At 42.4% G+C, this 21,666-nt stretch overlaps 1 protein-coding gene across 1 annotated transcript in view; it reads left to right on the top strand.

Annotated features, from left to right (window-relative positions):
• Positions 1–254: 254 nt before the first annotated feature.
• Positions 255–21,666, top strand: part of stxbp5l (syntaxin binding protein 5L) — a gene marked incomplete at its 5' end in the record, with an annotated part of 257,766 nt that continues 236,354 nt past the window's right edge. The window contains one exon of the mRNA XM_084085444.1: positions 255–422. Coding sequence (XP_083941570.1) covers positions 255–422 — 168 coding nt within the window. The remainder of the gene's footprint in view (positions 423–21,666) is intronic.

Genomic DNA, 21,666 nt, shown 5'->3' with positions numbered 1-21,666 from the left:
GGTCCTGCTATGACTTTTTAAATCATACTTAAAGAGAAGCCAAGACGAAAGCACTAAAGGCTGCTACTGCAAGAAAAAAATAAACTGTTTTTGTTTGTTTTTTATTCCAACCTTCTCGCATCGCCTTTCAGAGAAGAGGAAGATAACGTCTTGGAGGGGTTATATAAATATATATAGAGAGTACAAATCAATCGTTCGTTTCATCATCAACAACAACAACAACAACAACAACAAAAACAACAACATCATACAATATGAAGAAGTTTCGGAAGGTGCTGGACGGCCTGACCACCTCCTCTCCGTCGGGGGGCTCCATGGGGTCTCCGTCGGGGTACGGAGGGGGCAGTGCGGCTGGGACCCCCACTCCCCGAGACATCGACATCCAGGAGACTTTAGTCTCGGAGAACTTTCAGATTAATAAGGTTAGTGGTGTGTGTTTTTGTGTGTGTGTGTCACCTACAGTATCATGGGCTAATGTCCGACTCCGTTTGGGACACAGGGTTAGATGGGATGCAGGGAGCTCTGGTCCATAGCGTTAGAAGCAGAAGGAGTTCTCCTTAACGCTATGTTACTTTTGAGCCGTTTCCCGCACACCCCCGGTAGCACCGTAGCGCACCCTCTCGTCTGTAATAAAAATAACAAATACGCTTTCGCTACTCACCAAAACAAAGACGGTTTTAAGATATTGAAAGCCTACTTTCCTTAGTGGCAACACTCGAAGCCCCCTACCTCACGTCTAAAATACACGTTTTGGCCAGAAAAGACAATATTCCACCGGAAGGAAAAAATGTCAATGGAATGTTTCTATTGACAAGATCTATAGGGGGCGCAGTGGAGTGAAAAAAACATGTATTTCCTTCCGGTTAAATGTTTTCTTTTCCGGCCAAAAAGTGTATTTTAGTCGTTAAGTGGGAGGCTCCTAGTGTCCCCATTTAGGAAAGTAGGCTTTCAACATAAAACCCTCTTTGTCTTGGTGAGTAGAAAAGTGTGTTTGTTTATTTTGACTACAGACGAGAGGCTGCGCAGCCTGCGCTACCGCGGGTGTGTTGGCAACGGCTGAAAAGTAACATATCGTCAGGAGAACTCATTCTAAAGCTAAGGACCAGAGCTAGTGTGCAGGCAGCCTGTCTGTGGATCATTTCCCACATCCTAAGCGTCCCGCCATGCAACGACATATGGTTTTAGTGGAATATTGTGGTTACCTAGGCCTATACATTTTTATCAGCTGTTTTATCATCTAAATCTCACATTTATAAACAGCGGTTCATAAACCTACATTTTGGTCAGCTATAGGTGCTAAATCTCACATTTAAAGGAACTTTGCAGCATTCTCTCTCTGGGAAGCTTTGATGTGACAAAGTTGAGGACGCCTATGATTTATGCTCCGTCGCGGACGGTGTCGCGCGCCGAGAATGGCTGATCTACAAGCTCACAAGGCGTCACGTCCGCGACGCGACCGGGCCTTTCCCACCGGATCGTAGTAACGTAACTTGGTGACGCCCCCTTCTGCCTCCTTGGTGGAAATAGTGCTTGGCGCTGTCAGTGCACTGCCTAGGCGCTAGGGGAGGGCGATAATTTATGATTCTGTCCCTATCATTCAGTACATAACTCGAACGGCGCTGAGTCGGCTCTAGTGGACTTCGCAACGTTTGGCATGGTGACTCGCTTGGCAGTGCCTCTTGTTGCTCAAGGCCAAGAGACAGCACGCCTCTGACATTGTAACTGTTTTTTTTTTGCTTAGCTACTCCCTAACTTAATATTAGTGTCTGTAGTCTGTTCTCACCAAGTGGGCTGAGTGGTCTGCCTCGCTGGGGTGACAAAAACTATGCCTAAACCTAACCTTAATCCCAATAAAATAATTTGCGACGCATTTTACATAAGATAAATACTGTAAACTGCGCCAGGAGAGGGATTCGATACCGTAGCACTTGGATTGGAAGTGCTTAACGTTGCACGCCACGAGGGAATCTGGTATTACAGGGGTTTTGGGAGTTATTTAAGGCGGTCCGCTCATGTGAGAGAGCCGTGTGTGTCACCAAATTACGTTACCACAATCCGGTGGGAAGGCCCGTTCGCGTCTGTCTGTGACGCCTTGTGAGCGGTTAGATCCGCTTTATAGGATGCATGGTGCATCCGGAGGCCTGTATTATGCCATAAGACCATGAAAAGCTAGCTGTAACAGCCAAACTCAACCCGTTGTTAGAGCTTGAAGAGCTATTCTTGTCGTTAAGCGACAACGTCGCAGTTGCCTACGACTTAAGGCTGTAAATGAGTCGGGTCTTAATTTGCTCTTTGGCGAAACGCACCTCAACGCATTAATAACCCAGTGTCTGTTACGTGAAGAGCTTTGGCACCACGCACGGCCATGTGTGCACAGCTGGTCATACCCGTTGAGTTGACTCACAACAACATGGTGTGTGTGTGTGTGTGTGTGTGTGTGTGTGTGTGTGTGTGTGTGTGTGTGACACACACACACACACACACACACACACACACACACACACACACACGCACACACGTAAGTCTCATATGATGAAAGCGGCATCCGGTCCCAACCACCTTGCCATCTGTGTACCACAGTAGCCTAAATACTCCACGGTATCTTATCTAAGCCCACACGTCAAATATTGTATGCTACAGCATATAGACTGTGTAGGATGTGGGCCAACTGTAATAGAAAACCATAGAAAAGACAATAGCCTAAATATAGATGCGAGCTGCGAGCGCAAACGTGGAGCCTTAGCCTTGGATCAAGAAGATTATCATAGATGTATTTGATCGATTTTGACATTTGCAAATCTATGAAGTAAAAGTCAGGCTTTTTAAAACATATCCAAGGATATAGCCTACAGTGTGTGTAGGCCTATGGGAATTGACAACAGGCTATACAGTACTTAGAAAAATAACATATGGAAATAAAAGTGAGCCATCCCACGGATCGACCCTGCAGTCCTATCCGGCTGATGTGATTTTCGTGGGGGGGGTTACGGTCTATTTATAGCACCCCCCTCGCCCATTGCAGGCTAGTGCTGAATGTACTTGGAGAGAGAGCTGACTGCAGCGATCATTCCTCACCCGAAAGAGGAGGTGAATTTTGGATCGGATATCGTGAATATTTCATGACGTTGCATAAACTGGGGGTATAGCCTGTGTTGTTGTGGAGCTGCCTGTGCTATTATAGGAAGGCGAAGTGGTTGGGAAAAGAGAGGGGGAGCTTTTATTTATAGGACTGTGTAGAAGAGGGATAGGATATAGGGGGAGGATATAGGGGGGGGAGTTCATTCCCAGGCTGAAGTGGAGGGATGCTGCAGCGAAGCCAGCAACCAGTGTTGCCAGATTTTGGAAGAGAAATGAGCAGCCAGGTCTATGAAAACAAGCCCAAAAGAAGAGACTCTATAGGCCACGCGAGCACTTTAAACCTACATGCATCGGCTATCTGAAAATAGCTGATCTACAAGCTAACAACAAGTTGTGAGCTTGTAGATCTGCTATTTTCAAACAAATCTTGGGGAAAAAGCAAAACATTTTGAATATTCTCCCTGGCACAAAATAGTTTTAGATTCGGGACTGGGGGGGGGGGGTTCCGTGGACAAATAGCCTACATATTAATTTGGTGGTCCTTGACATTTTTTTTTTTTTAAACCACTGGTTTAAACTTTAAACAACATTAGTAAACACGGCCAAATAAGCAACTACATTTGACAAACAAGCCCAACAAACTGCAAACCGCAACTACCAATAATTTAAAAGCAACTTTACAGAAAAACAAGCCCAAAGTCGCTTATACTAAGCAGACATGGCAACACTACCAGTGACCATCCTAAGCAAGCAGCTAGTAGTGTGGTGGTGCTGAAGAAAGTGCTCGAAAGAACAGCGTGTGTGTGCGTGTGTGTGTGTGTGTGTGTGTGTGATTGCTTTAACCGTCCCATTCAGCAAGCTACTGTATAAGGCTGCTGCTCAGTGAGCGGCTCAGTGCACGCTAGTTACTCTGTTAAAGGCACTAACATCCGCACCGCTGAACCCTGCATTAACCACTTAAGCCCTATTATACTTCGTCGTACAGTGGGCGGTGGAGAATAACCGATCTGCAAGCTCTCACTTGTGTCTTGGAGATGTTGCTATTAAAATACACTGTCTGTACAGTATATAGGCTTGTAGGCCCATACCCTTTTGCCGGTTAAAGGGCCTAACATACTGTATCATAATTCATAAATGATCGCGCGCGTGTGTGTGCGTGTGCGGGGCTGTGCGCGCACATGTGTGTGTGTGTGTGTGTGTGTGTGTGCAGATTAAAAGGGAGAAAAACAGAGAGAGATTGAGTGCTCCAGCATTCCCTCTGCCTGTCCCAAGGACAGACATTTTTAAGGCCGTTCTGTGAATGTTCAGACACTTTATTGATCCAGCATGCTGTTCTCTCACACTCTGCTACTGTATACCGCCAGACACCAACACTGTGTTTCACTGCACTTCCTCTGATTCCAACCACTCCGGCTCCCCTATATAAAACACTCCTTGTCAAACTGTTATCATGTGAAGGAGCCCCCACATTGATATGTAGGGGAGGATTTGTTTCCATTGTGGTCCATTGTACTCAATTCATCATCATCATCACCATGACAGCAAGATAGCCTACATTACCAACATTATTAACGGCAACACTAAAACAGCAATAGATTTATCTACAACAAAAGTGGGGAGGGGCTAGAGGATGTCGCTCACATGGAGCTCCTTTGGTGGAGCTCGCTGAGGTAGTGCGTTGTTTGCCTTTCTGGGAGCAAGATAGTATTAGCAGTGTTTGATTTTGTTTTAGTCATTGTCTTTTGAATGAAATTCCATTTAGTTTTAGTCAAATTTTTGTTAGTCATCTGAAATGTTTGTTTTTGTCTAGTTTTAGTCAACTAAATATAAGATTGTAGTCGACTAAATCTACAGTTGATTTAGTTGACTAAAATGTATTTTGGCGGGCCTTGATGGTGTCATAATGGCTGATTTTTGCACTTGGTTGCATGCAGAAAATAGCTGATCTACAAGCTCACAACGTGTCGCGATGTGTTGTGACTGTGAGCTTGTAGATCAGCTATTTTCAGCATGCAAGCGCAACCAAACATAAAATGACTTGTCTTCTAGTTCTACTGGATCTCTTCTCCACTAGTCCCTCACTAACATTTTAGTCTAGTTTTTATTTGTTGATGAAATTGTCAGTATATACTAAAAAGTTAGTCGACAAAGATCTTTCGTCATATTTTTAGGCGACGAAATCAACACTGAGTAGGGGATCAATGTATCGAAGTCTTGAAGACCAGACCCGTTGCAAGTCGCTGTACTCTTCCACCCTAAGCCTCTAATGTGGGTTTGAATTCCGGATTGAACATGCATGGAAGTTATGGACTGTTAGCTTTAACTTACTTTCAGAAATTTGACTTAATGGCTTGAAAAAGTGAAAAAGAAAACCATGACATTTAAATGTTTCTTGTGAGAAATCACTATGTGGTACACAGTATGTTGATTCATGACTGCTCAGAGAAGCCTTTTATTTTCGAAGTGCTTTTCAGTCTCGAGATTAATTCTCAGGGGAGTTTGAAGTAAATTGTGGAACAAACTCGCGCACGCACGCCAGCACACACACACACACACAGACCTTTAGAATTGATCTGATTAATGAAAGACTGTTACACAGCACAAACTAACGTGTTCATTTATCCATTTGTAATGCTGAGAGAGAGTGTTAGAAATGTAACCAAACGGACCAAATGAACACTCAGGATTTTACAGTGTGCTCCCCTGACCTTTTCTCTATTTACAGTATTAGTTCATGAAGTATGAGCTTACATGCACAGCAGAAAAGGTTCTTTAAGGCTATCGCAGTACAGAAGATTAAACCGTGTGTGTGTGTGTGTGTGTGTGTGTGTGTGCGCGCGCGCGCACGTATATGTGTGTGGGAGTCTTTGGAGCCGTGGCAAACTTCTCTAACTTAGTCGTGATATTATCGTCTTCAGCAAGGCAAGAGAGCCATGTGGGAAGATATTTTAGCACATTTTATTTTGATTCTATACTCTTTTCTGTATGTGTGCTTTTGGAAGGAGGTGTTACGGAACACAGTTGTAAAGGTGCTCACTGCTCAGAACCACTTGATTGACCACTTAACCACAAGAACCCTATAGCGCGCTATTTTGGGGCAAACATTGAGCAAAAATCACCCCCTGCTTGAGTGATGCTACCGATGCGCAGTAGTTCTCAAACTTTTTTGAGTCAAGTACCCCCAAATTGATACATTTGCTATGAGCTTGTTGATCTGAGCTATTTTTGAATAGCCAAAGTATAAAATATGGATAAAGGGGTTAAAATGATTGTGACGCACTGACGCTATGTTTCATCTCACTCATTTTGCTGGGGACCCCAGGGTACCCCCTCAAGGACCCCTGGGGGTCCACGGACCCCACTTTGAGAACCATCGCTATAGCGACTGACCAAGATATGACTACCATGTAAATTGTGCATTTCTATCCAAGGCTCTTTTTACAATGTGCATTACATTCAGCAATTCACACACCGACGGCGGAGGAAACCATGCGGGGCACCAGCCTGCTAATCAGGGGCAATTAGGGGTTCAGTGTCTTGCTCAAGGACACTTCAACGCCTACTCTGGGGGAGCCTGGGATCGAACTGGGAACCTTCTGGTTCCTAAGCGGCCGCTCTACCTCCTGAGCCACTGTCGCCCCATACCTTGTAGAAATACCTTGGACATTCATTGTCATGTTTTTGTTACTTAGGCTTGTTTTCCTTGAGCACAATGTTAAGAATGTAATTTTACCAGGTATCCTCAGAATAGTTTCAATGTACAGATTATCAGTTTGATAGTATATTGTTTAGACCTGGGGTCTTCAACGTCTTTCAGCCCAAGGACCCCTTAGCTGAGAGAGGGATGAAGCAGGGACCTCCACTACATTGTAAAAAAATGTGTTGCAGATTACATTTTTTCATAGATTTCATAGCTTCATTGACTATCATCAGTGCTGTGTAAATGTATGTTTTTTGTAAATGTCAAACATTTAACCACTTAAACCTTCAATACTTGGTACTTGATTTGCCCATACACCAAACCTCTTTGCCAAAAATAGCCGATCTACTGTACAAGCGCACAACGCCGCGCAGCGCTATTTTCGGCTAATGTTCCTCAGAATAGAGATTCTAGGGTTCAAGTGGTTAGGCTAATGTAAAAAAGAAAATCCTATCACAAAGATTTGGCGGCCCCCCTGTAGTAACTCTGAGGGGTCTCCCTAGGGGCCCCGGACCCCCTGTTGAAGACCCATGGTTTAGACTATAGGCTCTTGGATTACCTGGTATCCTATAGTTTCTTGAGGCACTACACTGTCTCTCTGTACTCCATGTATATGATTACCGTGCCTATTGTAAGTCTAGAGAGAGCGAGAGAGGGAGAGAGAGAGAGAGAGAGAGAGAGGGGGGAGAGAGAGAGAGAGAGAATGCAACAACAATAAAAACAATAACTACAATACTAATCCGCAGGCATAATCCTATAGAAACCCTCGATCCGCAGCTGGGGGCGGGAAGGAGGGCTCACAATTCATGGAAGTCTGTGAGACGAGAAGGCACAGAAAGTCTCAGGAGGAAGTGAAGTGTGTCAAGAATGTATGGAGAACATCTATAGCAAATAACTTGTTTATTGTTTAAGACATGCAGGCAGTCAGGCCGATTGATTGATTGTTTGATAAAACTGGCACATAATGTCCATCCGTTCCCCCATTTTAATCCAAAAGAGGCCTGTTATGTCCCCATCCTCTCTGCTCTTGGCCTCTGCGGCACTTCATTGCAAAGCCACCTGTGGTTGCTTCCTGCATGGATGTGAGAGAGCGATAAGTGCCCTTCAGTCTGGGAACCGCTCCGCTCACAGCCACGTGTGTGCCTATATGCTAATCCCCCTGTCATCTCCTACTGCTTCATAACAACACGTACGTCTCATCTGTACGCTATTGTGTGGACCCTTCATCTCTCACCCCACTTATTCCCCCTAAGTGCGGTACAAACCCTTTGTGATTTGTGATTGCTTTTTCCATATTCATGCGCGGTCACCTGTTCTATCGCTGGGCCGAGTGAAGCCATTTATGACATTTCACACAATGACAAACTTCATTATCGGTGTCTATCGGTACAATAATTCAGTTATTCATATTTTTTCTTCTGTTGATCGTAGGCCTGTCACAATTATTACATAATTGTCTAATCGGAATTATTTAAGATAATCACAATTATTTTGTCATAATCGTCATCATCGTTTCCATATTGAAAAAGGTTCATATTTTCAAACATTTTAAAAAATAGTGGAAATAGCAGATCTGCAAGCACACAACGCGTCACGATGCGACACGTTGTGAGCTTGTAGATCGGCTATTTCCACTATTGATGTTTTTTTTTAAGTATAAAGTTATAGATAGGTCAGTCATTTCTTTGTGTATTTAGGTTGTGTCTCATATTTGTCATGTGCAACTTCAAAGCCTAAAAGCCAAACAGAAATGTAATTTTCAACGTCAAAAACATAATTAAACCATTAATCGCTATTGTTTGTATAACAATTAATCGTCTACTTAAATTTGTAATCGTGACAGCCGTGGTTGATTGATGCGATGCTCATTTAGCAGTTCCATAATGATTATACGTTTGCACGGGAGAGAACCGCTTTGAGCTTTCGCCCGCACACTCCGCTCTGTTTAGTGCTGGATATCATCACAGGTGAACTACTGGGATTTGTTGACCTCATTAAAATTTCTAATCATCTTTGATAATCATTCATCTCAAATGGCGAGGCTTAATTACCTAAGCATCCACCACAATCCCATTCTAAACTAGAAAATGTGCTCAGTTCTCAAAGTGGGGTCCAGGGACCCTCCCGGGTCAACTAAACGGTTTCACTGGCTAGATGTTGGCTCAATGAGAGACATACTTCTGTACTAAATATAATGCAACAAAAAAATGTGTTAAATCTGGGCATTTTTGACATAAATAGAGAACCAATATACAGTAGCGCATAGACCTCTGCTAAGGTGGCAGTTTGTCTATAAGGAGCTTCTTTTGGCTGATACAACTTCATGAAACCTTAGCCTACACATAAGATACTGACACTCAGTGCTCTCTGGAGGTTGTCAATAAAATCCATTCCATGGCAAATTGGTACATAACTGCTTGATATATCCTGCTGATAGACAGCCAGACAGACAGACAGACAGACAGACAGTTTGTAATAGCAATTCTGATTGGAGCGCCTTGTGACAGTGCTGCCGGCTGGTGGTTGGACGGCTTTTTAATTAGGATAAAGCCTAATTTTGGCGTCTGTCGTGAATGGCGCCCCAACACTGTCCGAGAACGTCCAAGAACGACAGTGCATAGCAGACCTACAAGCTCACAGGGAGCTTGTAGGAGGGCTATTATCGGTGTTTGACACTGTTCCTGCGATGCAGTATATGTGAATGTGGCTTATTTCATTCATGAATCAGATTGTAGGCCTACCTCCTATTTTGCCCTTTTAACCAATTATTTGAAAAGATGACTTGATCAAGATGTTGTTCAAGTAGTGTACCGAGATTTTTTTTATAGCTTTATACATTCTTATGCCTTTGGTAATTTCAGGGTGCCACACACAAATACAACGTTTTTCTGAAGTTGAGGTTGAAACTTAAAGGTGATATTTTCTAGTCAAAACAGTTGTTAAAAAAGTTAAAGCTCTATATTCTGATAGCAATCATTGCCGTAGAGTGTTTGTTCTGTCTCTCCAGCTCTTTAGTAAACAGAAAATGCATTTTCTTGAGAGAGAGAGGGAACCCATTCATCAGCCTTCAATTTATAGTGTTGCAGTTCCAGTTTCGTCTGCTTTTTTTGTTTAATCACTTCCATTCACTTGTTTATCCTGTATCCTGCATGAGTTTTCCCTCTTGATTGGATGAAATTGGTATCTCAAACTGAAAATGCATTTTCTGTTTACCAAAGAGCTGCAGAGACGGGGAGAGCCCTGCTACTGAATAAACACATGGTGGCAATGATTGCTACGGGAATATACAACGATTAAACACTTATTTGAACAAAACAAACAAAACAAGGTGCAAGGTTCAACTTTATTGTCAACAATACCAATCACAGAGTAAAAGGCCAGTGAAATTCTTTGTGAGCTAAACCTCACACGAACAGCTTCAGTCAGATGTTAACTCTGTGTTTAAACCTCAATGTGACCATTGTCAAAATAAACTAAACTACATGAATACAAATCTATACTAAAGTCTAAACTGCATGACAGTATCAGCATAATAGCAGCATACATGGCTTTTTAACCTATTTAGACCTGAGGCCGATTCTAAAAACACATTCTAAATCCTGACCTAAGTTTTCTGAAAAACTTCAAATATTTATTCAGAAATTACAACAAATGTATGTTGCTATATACTGTACATGGCAACAAGAACCCCAAAAGGGGTTCCCGTCCTGAAAGGTATAGTTACAAATGGGGTTCCCGCCCAAAATGGGATAATCTATTAAGACGGGGAACAAGTGCCGTACTATGAGCTTGTAGATCTAGGTCCTTGACTTGGAAAAGTTGGAGCACCACTGATATAGCAACATACTGTTTTAGATATGTATTTGGCCGCGGACCCCCATCTCCAAAAGGTATCGTTCCAGGGACCCCCCGCCCCAGAAGCAAATATTTGAGTTACAAATATTCACTTGAAAATATATATAGTGTATAAGATTAGATTTGCGAACATTTTCAAGATTTTTCTAAAATAGAAGATCTATAACTCATAGCGTGGCACTGAGTGCCACGCTATGAGTTATTGATCTGCTATTTTTGAATAGTCAAAGAAATCAAAAATGACACAGATGCGTTCCCGGATTGAATGGGTTAATTGCAAAACCAACCCTGCAGCACCGGCCCTTTCTTAATTGAATCTCTCACTGCCAGTGACAGTGGTGAAGCGTGGGTGCGTGAGAGGTGATGTCACCGCTTTCTCTCTTGCCAAACGACCCCGGCAAACTTTCTGGCACGGCCGATCTGAACTTCCTGAGGATCTGCAGTGAGTCATCTGGAAGGCGAGTGCCAGCCGGTCTCACATTACCATGTATCTGCTGCCTGTCGGATGCCTTAGTGTGGGATCAATTAGGGAGGAGTAGATGTCAGCAGCGAGAGGAGAGGAGAGGACTGGGAACAGAGAAGCTGGGGGAGTATAGAGAGATGCTCTGACGATAGACGTCTGTCAGCGAGGTAGTGGATCAAACGTTTTCAGCAAATACCTTCTGCTATATGATACAGACGAGACATGAATGATATGCTATGATCCATTATGCAATACGATTCTTTGATATGCTACTTTTCTCCAGTGGTGGAAGAAGTTACAAGTAAAAGTCCCGTATTCAATTTTTTTACTTATATTTCACTTTCAAATAAAATAAAAAGTATATTACAAAAAAAGGAAAAAAGTAATGGAAAAATCATGGCCCCTTCATGCATTAGAATATCCTTCTAATGCCTGAGGGGGCCATGATTATTTAATTACTTTTTTCATTTATTTTTTATATATATATTTTGTAATGTTTATTTTATTTGAAAGTGAAATATCCATTTAAGTAAATGTACAAAAGTATTGCCATCAAATACTTATTTTCAAATGGCTGAACTATAAAATAGTGCTTATTTGGTTAGTGTAGTAGAGTAAAAAGTATGATATGTGCCTCTGAGGTGATGTGAAATAGATGTATAAAGTACTGAAACATGGAAATATTAAAGTAAAGTAAATAGTTTCGGTCAATTGACCTTCTTCAGGCATCTCAGATACTTGAATATGGTCTATTGATCGAAACGTAACCTTAATAAAAATTGTCCTTATTGTGCAGGTGTAGACGGTGTGCGGGTCACTTGATTGTATTGTAGGTGTCTCCATTCATAAAAGTAGGCAACGGAAAGGTGTGTGTGTGTGTTTGTGTGTGTGTGCGCTGAGAGTGAGGATAGCTAACACACACACGCCACCGCCCCCTGAGATAATCAGGCCACGGCAGCTGAGTCAGGACATTACAAAAAAAGATCTATTCACTCTGTTTGTTTATTGCACTCGTTAATGTTCCAGTGTGTGTGAGGGACTCTGGAGCAGTGTGTGATAGCATCAGGCATGCATCCTAGAAGGAACACTGTCCGGACCCCAATCTGGGAAATCCTCTGTGTTTTTTTGGACACTAGTTAATGGGTCCATTCTGTTCTATTTTTGTACACTCAGACCCATAAGGGTCCATTTAGAAACCTGGTGGTCCCTGGACCTGACATTAAGAAACACTATACTATACTGTATGCTACGTCATTTCAGTCAGACACTTACGTCTAGATAAACCATTTATTGCAATGATATTTGGCGGTGTGATACTACATATTATCTGCACAAAGCATGACACAGAACCTGAGATCACTAACGAAGCATAGCCTAACGATACAGAGTTATTACATGAACATAACATTGACCTCTTCAAGGGCATAATGTAAGATGCACAGAATAATGTCATACCATCCACAGGAATCTATACAATTAACACATACTGACATGTCGTCGGCTTCCAAAGTCCCATAGGACCATTGGATCAGCGCTTCTGGTTTCCCACTGCAGTGCTGAAGCAAGTGCCTCTTCTGACTGTACAGGCCAATACGCGAGTGGCAGTCCTTCTGACACTGCTCACATATGATGGAGGTAGCAGGTCTTTCAGACTGGTTTGTAGTGTTTCTGTGGGCCCTCTTCTCATCCAGCTGAACCAACAGGTGTCCTTCAAACCTCTGCAGCCCCTTCTGGGTTTCAAGCCTCCACGTGTCTCTGTTTTTTGCTGAGGCTTCCCATGTGGTTGTGTCGACGTTTGTGGCTTTTAGGTCTCGCTTGCATACAGTAGGTCTTTTATATCGTAGCTGTGGCCCCCTTTTTGGCCTCTTTCCCCAAGCGAGCTCTCCATAGCGGAGGTCTTTAGGGATTCTGCCAGCCTCCATATGGCACACATTACCCAGCCAGCGAAGACGTCTCTGTTTAATGAGTGCGTACATGGATGGTACTTTTGCACGGGCCAGGACATCCCTGTTGGGCACCTTGTCTTCCCAAGAGATGCAGAGCATTCGCCGAAGACAGCGCATATGGAAGGCATGAAGTCTCTTTTCCTGACGAGCCTTGAGTGAAGAGTGAACAGCGTTCTGCTTAAAAATACCGCCTAGAATGAACCATTAGGATTGAGGGCGCATGGGTTAGCTTGCTAGCGAGTGAGTTTGGACTGAGCGTGGGGAACAGCCTGATTGCCGTGACTTCCTGAACTAACGCAATGCTCGATGTATTCTATTTTATATATATGGGCGTTTGAACTGTTGGACACAGTCTCCTCTCTTACCCCATGCTGTGTGTACATAATTGAGTCTCAATTCAGTGGTTTTTTTTTTCAATCATGCCGTCATTTCACTCCGCATTGCTTCATTATTTCTCATTCTCGATTTTCACTCTTCGTTGCCTGATGAAAGTCAAGGACAGCTCCCCCGTTGTGTGTGGTTGTACGCAAAGGGTTTTGTCTTTACTTTCATGGTAAAACTAATCTATTTGCAATTTTGCATACTATGACTTGTGCATGCTAAGTGCCACTTTATGCTTTCACTCTGGTGCCTCTATTTTTGGCATATAATTATAGAGAAAACATTTATGATTATCATATTCAACAAAAACAAAAAATAGCTGATTTAACGATTGTGAGCTTGTAAATGGGCAATTTTCGCTATTCATTGTACACAAAGTATATCTCTGCTGTCCGGCAGAAACCAGCTAACTCCAAAATGTTCATTTTTCAGGAAATTACAAAAACAAAACAAAAAGTGGAGTTAGGAAGTTTTATTCATCATTGATAAGAACAGCTAAATGGACCTCAAAGCTCACAATGAGGTTGGAGGTCAAAAGGGGGTGGAGCCTGGAGTCAGCAAAACCAGCTAACTCCACCCCCCTTTGGTGCACTTAGATGGTTTAGCTTGAGGATCCAATGGAGTAAGCTGGTTTTGTCAGAAGCGCTTTTTGATACTTTTCATTGGTTCAATATTTCTTTAATCAACACACAATAGCACTGATGTATGGAAAGAAATGCAAAAGCTGTTGAAATTGAGTTTCTGCCGGACAGCAACGACTGTAAGCAGGGCTTAAATCTGATATAAGTTTTCTGCTGAAATAAGCAGATTTAATGGCGATTGCTTATTTTTATTTAAGTTTTTTATTTGATTACATTCAGACGACTAACAATGCTCCCTAAATAAATCTAGTCTCTGTGACACTTCTAGGGCCTCCAAAACTATTTTTTTATCTGTGGGAAGCTCTACAAAATGTGAGTACTTCTTCCACCACTGCTTGATGGCATGGTGGGAACATGCCTCAAGGTCTGTGACAGCCTTTGTGTGTGGACATTGGGATTAGGCTCTGTTCCATAGCGTTAGAAAGAGTTCTCTGAGAACTCCTTCTAACGCTATATGGACCAGAGCTAGGATTAGGCTAGCCTGGCTCCAGACCATAGACACCCACTCCACTGAGAAGCTTCACGGAGCTTCAGTCTGATTATAATCAGGCTAGGATTAGGCCCCTTTACCTCTAACCCTGGCCTATATACTTGAATTGACCAGGGTCCCCCATGGATCTATACATGGTCCCCTCCTTTTTCCCCCTCTACACCAACTCTCTTTGCTGAAAATGGCCACTTTTACAGCTATTGCTATTTTCAACGAATGTTGTTTGCCTATTATGACAAGCCCAGAATAGGGAATGTGTTTATGTCAGAGAGAGATAGATGGAGAGAGGTAGTATAGGGCATGCCTCCTGGCAGAGAGTTGTCCTGAACTAGTTGCAGATATGTTTTTGTAAAACATAATGAAAATTAAACTCTACATTCTGATAGTAATCATTGATATATAGGGTGTTTGTTCAGTAATAGGGTTCTCCCCATCTCTACAGCTCTTTCATAAACAGAAAATACATTTGCGTTTTGTGATACCAATTTTATCCAGTTCAAGTTGCTCTGCTTCTATTTTCCAATTTCCCTTGTTTATCTTGTATACGGTATTTGAACAATAAAAGAAAACAACACAAAATCACTCACACCCGCCTTAAAATTAAATTGTTGCAACGGCATGAAATTGGCTTGCAACAATTAAAGGACATTCTACTTTGCAAAAAAATTTAGACACGGACCATGCACTGTGTAAAATGAACGAGCATCTTTTAACCACTTGAACCCCAGTATCCCTAGCAGTTCTACCAGCTCACACGTTGCGTTGCGTTGCAACGCAACGCAGTGCCATTTCTCTAAGAATAAAGGGTTTAAGTTGTTAAAGCCTTCCCTACTTCAGCGCGTGGGCAGTCGATCCATGTGTGTTCTAAAGGGCAGCACTCATGCACTTCACCCAGCCTCACCCACTTGATGCCACTCTGAAACACTTTACAAGACACACACACACACACACACACACACACACACACACACACACACACACACACACACACACACACACACACACACACACACACACACACACACACACACACACAATGTGTAGTGGAGTGAAAGTCACATGTTCTGACCAAAGAGGCAGACGACAGACATACGGACAGACAAACCTACTGATTGCCATCCTTAGAGCCATGACTAAAAACTAGTTTGCACTTGGCATCGCATCAAATGAGTGAATATGGGGATCTACAAGCTCGCAACATGTTGTGAGCTTGTACTGTAGATCTGCTATTTTCAAAAGATTTACTGTATATTTTTTTAGATGTATGATAACTTGTGAAACGGGACATTCAGCATAATACTTTTACTTTTGGTACTTGTATACTTATTGCTACTTATATTTTGATGCCAATACATTTGTACTTTTAATCAAGTTATTTTGATTACTGGACCTTAATTGTAGCAGAGTGTTTCTACATTGCAGTATAGATACTTTTACTTAAGTAAAAAGAAAACGAGATAACGCTGACAACGTCGCATTGGAGCAGTATTATTATTATATATTATAGTATCAGTATTTATTTCTGGAAGAATGGGACACTTGTTATTGACTAGTAGAAATACATTATCTTGTTCTAATTATCCACAGGTTGACAAACTAAACATAGCTAATGTTCCGGACACTTTATTTTATATTGTGAAAAACGTCCACAGACGTTCTACCCGGAAATATTTGCTTGTTTACTGACATTGAAACATTCTGCTCTGGTCTAGGGGGCAAAAAAAGTAGAGTACCAAGTATATAGGCCCCTGGGGGGACCCTGGTCAACACAGTATATATAGGGGTTAAGCGTTAAGTGGTTTTAATGTACATTTGTAGAGCCATGGAGGATAAGGAGAGGCACGGGACCGCTCTGTCTTCGACCCAGTGTCCGGTAATTAAATTTGCTGGAGAGACTTTTATCCAAAATGGCCTGCGGCAGCGTTATGAGAGGACACAACATGAACCCCAGGGGGACTGAATCTTGAACAGCGTTAGTGCCATTCTTTAACCATTGAGCTACACCGGAGCCATAAATCCCTTCCACTGTAGCTCGCTCGCCTCAGCTGTGCTTACTCTTTGATCCTCTCTCTCTCTCCCTCTCTCTCTCTGTCTCTGTGTCTCTCTGTGTCTCTCTGTCTCTCTGTGTCTCTCTCTCTCTCTCTCTCTCTCTCTCTCTGTCTCTCGTGTTTCTGAGGCCTCTCAGCAGTGGTGGAAAGTCATTTACTAAGTACAATTTTGAGGTACTTTTACTTTACTTGAGTGTTTTCTTTAACTTTTTTACTCCACTACATCTCAGGGGTACAATTGTACTTTTTAATCTGCTACAGTTTAGTTACTTGTCACTTTATTGTTGATGTATTATTACAAAACATACATTAACCATTAAGCTCTGCTCTTTTCGAAAAACGTTTAACACTTGACAAATTTGAGAACCTTTACTTTTGGTGCTTTAAGGATATTTTTATGCCAATACTTTTGCACTTTTACTCTACTTGTAAAATTTCGAATACAGGCCATTTGCTTGTAACAGAGTATTTTTATACTGAGTATTGCTACTCCTGCCGCTGCCTCTCAGCCATTTTGCTCACTCTGCTGTTTGTGGTGTCATGTTGAATTCATCAATCTTCTTTCTAAAGTGATGCTTCTACCAGTGAGGCTGTCCTGAACAGATCATATCATGGCCATTACAAGCCCTGACACTGTGGGGTCTGCAGGGAAAAGCAGGGGTGTAAAGTAACTAAGTACATTTACTCAAGTACTGTACTTAAGTACAATTTTGAGGTACTTTTACTTTACTAGCGTATTTCCAAATTGTCAATACTTCTACTTCTACTCCACTACATCTCAGAGGCAAATATTGTACTTTTACTCCACTACAATTATTTAAAACCTTTAGTTACTTTGCAGATACAACACACATTAACTACTTTAGCCTTATTTTATAGGCATTTGAAAATAGCCGATGTACAAGCTCACAACGCGTTGCGAGCTTGTAGATCTGCTATTTTCAAACACGTTAGTACTTTTACTTTTTTAGTACTTTAAGTATATTTTGATGACAATACTTTTGTACTTTTACTCAAGTAACATTTGGAACACAGGCCTTTTACTTGTAACAGAGTATTTCTACATTGTGGTATTGCTACTCTTACTTAAGTAAAATATCTGAGTACTTCTTCCACCACTAGGGAAAAGTGAGAATTGGAACAGTGTCAGCAGGGCAGGTCACGGCAGTCCAGGACCACCGTTGTGTGTGGCAACATATCTAGGCTTGGCCAAGTGTAGGACAATCCCATTTGTTTTCGCAGATATCGTTGCTGTAGGGTAGAAACCTCTTATCTCCTATTGTTTTTTACTTTTTGTGTTTTTTCGTAAATTAACGCCCTACTTAATCATACTACAGCGTCGCACAAAAGTATCACAATCTACAAGCTCAAAACGTGTCGCCACTATTATAGGCCACATGAGCACTTTAAACCTATAAGCATCGGCCATTTGACAATAGCACATGGCAAGCTCTCAAAGCGTTGCGATGTGACACGTGAGCTGGTAGATCTGCTATTGTAAAGAAAGAAAAGAAAACAAATCTAGTATGGACAAATATATATTAATTTAGGGGGTCCTTGACACATTTGAGTGGTTCATTGAAGTCTACCATGGTGCGTGTGTCCTGGTATCCATGCTGTGGGGTGTAGTTGCATGTTGTGAGCAGCAGTGTCTATTGTCATTCGTCTCGCCCGAGGCCTAATCCTGATGTCACGGCTGACTCGTTGACACGGCCGTCTCGCTCCTTTCGCCATGGCTTTGACAACATACAGTACAGTACACACACGTGACTAGTGGCTTCTGAAGCCACGTCTGCATGCCAGCATAGTGAAAAGGCTATCATAGCGTTGTGAGCTTGCAGATCGGCTATTTTCGATGCGTGACTTGATGCACAACCAAGGATTTAAATCAACTAGGTCATACGGTTAAGGTGATCACGCACGTGTGTGTGTGTGTGTGTGTGTGTTTGTGTGTGTGTGTGTGTGTGTGTGTGTGTGTGTGTGTGTGTGTGTGTGTGTGTGTGTGTGTGTGTGTGTGTGTGTGTGTGTGTGTGTGTGTGTGTGTGTGTGTGTGTGTGTGTTCGTGTGTGTAATGTATGTACTGTATGTGTGTGCCGTAGGCCAGGGTTTGAAACACACTTTAGATTGTGTGAGACAATTGTACACACACGCACCCCCACGCAATCATCCATCCGCGTAAACCTTATCACTGAAAAGTAAGTGTAATGCATAAATGCATGGCTGTACTCTGCACTGACACGCTCACACAAATACACATGCAGTATATCTCTGCTGTCGGGCAGAAACCAGCTATGTTCAAAATATCAACTTTTCACGAAATGAAAAGAAATGCATGTTTTTAGAACAAGACAACACTGCCTCATCAAAGTTTTTACGGTGACTTTACACATTGTCAGATACTTGAATGTGTCCTTATGTTATCATCACTTTACCCAAACACATGCATCTCAAGTGGCGTTGGGAGGTTTTTGACCATCAATGTGGAGATGACCAGTCTTTGTCATTCTAATCACGATGTTCAAACAACCTAACTCCACAAGTTGGAGTTGGGTGGTTTGAGGATCCAATGGAGTCGGGAGGTTTAGTCAGAAGCGCTTTTTAATACTTTTCATTGGTTTCAATATTTGTAAATATGCAATATTTGGTGTATTTTCTTATTTATTTGAATTCTAGAAAGTAACAGTCTTGGACATAATGAGGTTTCCACCTGACAGACGTTTTATGATTTTTACCCCTTTCCAATTGGCCTCTCTGCCGCTCCCTGGGGGCCACAACCCGCACTTTGAATTGAAAACCACTGGTATGCATAGTTTGCTATTATCTTCTTGGTAATCTTGCATGAATTATTGATATCTTTTGTTGGGTCGTCATGGCAAAGCATAATATCCCTTGTATAAACAAACAGACGAAAAAGTAATTCTGTAATAGAAATTCTTTGCTGCAGCGTCAGAGATGGAATGCATTTGGGAGTGAGCTGTGTACTGTACTATACTGCACGTGGTCTCTTTCACTGACAAATTGTCTTTCACTCACTAGAGTAAACAGTATTATTTTTGTCATTTCGTGAAATGACATTCGGTTCAGTTTTATAACAGCAGTGGGTATACATCTCTGTTCTCATTCTAAGACCTTTGTTTAGTTTTTGTATGAATGTTATGTTAGAGCACCTTTGCTTGCATTGCTTTCCAATGTGTCAGCCATTCACAGCTGAGAGATGGTGCATGTTGTTGTTCTCAGCAGGGTTCTGTCTTTATCAAGGACATCTTCCAGTAGCCAGACAACCACTTTACCTGAGCCTCTTTCTTCCACCTTGTGCCAGGCTTTTTGTTGATTTCCAGACGAGATCAAAGACCTTTAAGAGTAGCTTCAAATCATCTTCAAACATTGGGACGCCTGTCTGTCTGTCTGTCTCTGCACTTCGTTTTTCTCTCCATATCTTTTCTCTTTCTAGTTCTGCCGCGCTCGCCTTTTCTTTCTTTCTGTCTGTCTGTCTGTCTTTCTTTGCTGTAGAATGATGTATTGTGACAGCATATGGGATTAACCACATTGCTATTTCATCATGGTGCGTAGCCTAAGGGGACAGATGCAGGAATACACCTGGGTAACAGACGCACGCACGCACGCACACACACTCCTGTATGAACACGCTGCGGTCTAACCGTGTTAGTGTGTGCCTGAGAGTGTCCGAGAGGTTAGCAAGCTATCCACTCCACAAGATCAGCCCTGACATGCCTCAGCTGGACACAGACAGCTGTCGCTCTGTGTTCAGATGAACTGCGTGGTGTGTGACAATAGAGAGAGAGAGAGAGAGTGAGAGAGAGAGAATGACAGAGTGAGACAAAGGGAGATAGAGAGAACGAGATGCGGAGGGACATGCTGTTGTTCATGGTATGGTTGTTTGCAGTGCTATTCTGTTTCTGCACACACACACACACGGACACACACACGGGCACACACGGGCACGCACGGGCACGCACACACACACATGGGCACGCACACACACACGGGCACACACACACACGCACACACACACACACACACACATAAAGACATTCTACATACATAAACACACACACACACACACACACACACACACAAACACACACACCCCCACACACACACACACACACACACACACACGCTGACCATGCATTATTCAACAGTCAGTTTCTCTTGCGTCACGCCCCGCGCACATCACAGGTGGCCACTCCATCTTTGTCTTCCATGGCTGTGCTTTATGTGAGCTCTCTCTGCCTCCTTGCAGCCTCTCTCTCTAGTGCTATCTGTTGTGGAAAAAAAATAAAAAGTAAGCACGCTCCCTCCAAGGTCACAGTGTTCCATTCTGTTGTTGTGCTCGCTACATGTCCCACCTATTCCAGCTCAACAATATATCTGTTTGTCTGTCCGTCCATTTACTTCTCATACCATTCATTCAGTCATAGAATTGGAGATTAAGAGACCTGAAGGCGATTCTACATGTCTCCTAAATCTCAACAGTATTCTCAAAAACGTATGTTTCTATATCAGTGGTGCTCAATCTTTTTCATGTCAAGGACCTCCAAAATTATATGTATTTGGCCGCGGACCCCCATCAAAATATTTTGTTCCAGGGACCCCCCAGATGCAAGGATTTGAGTTCAAAATGTTCGCTTTAAAAATATACATATTCAAAGATTTGCACACATTTTCACGATTTTTCAAAAATAGCAGATCTACACAGAGTGCCGCGCTATGAGCTTGTATATCTGCTATTTTTGAATAGCCCAAAGTGTAAAATAATGCTGTTTAACTCAAATCTAAAAATGACACAGTTCCAGGTCTTAATGGGTTAATTCAGAATTCACAGGGGGGTGTAGGAGTGTGTGGGGGGTAGGCCTACTTCTCATTATTTGATGTTATTTCCTGGATAAGTGGCACATCTATTTAGTTTTCCCTGAAGAGTATACTGTTATTCATAGTTGTATTGATAATATTGCCCGTCAGCCATGCATCAAGTGCAAAGAAAACTATGAACGGGGATGAAACCGTAGGCCAATTTTGCTGAGTTTTGTTTTCCTGTGCTGG

The sequence above is a fragment of the Gymnoscopelus microlampas genome, assembly GCF_963454915.1.
Source record: "Gymnoscopelus microlampas genome assembly, chromosome: 17".
In the NCBI taxonomy this organism is placed as follows: Eukaryota; Metazoa; Chordata; class Actinopteri; order Myctophiformes; family Myctophidae; genus Gymnoscopelus; species Gymnoscopelus microlampas.
This window is presented reverse-complemented; position numbering and strand designations above follow the sequence as displayed.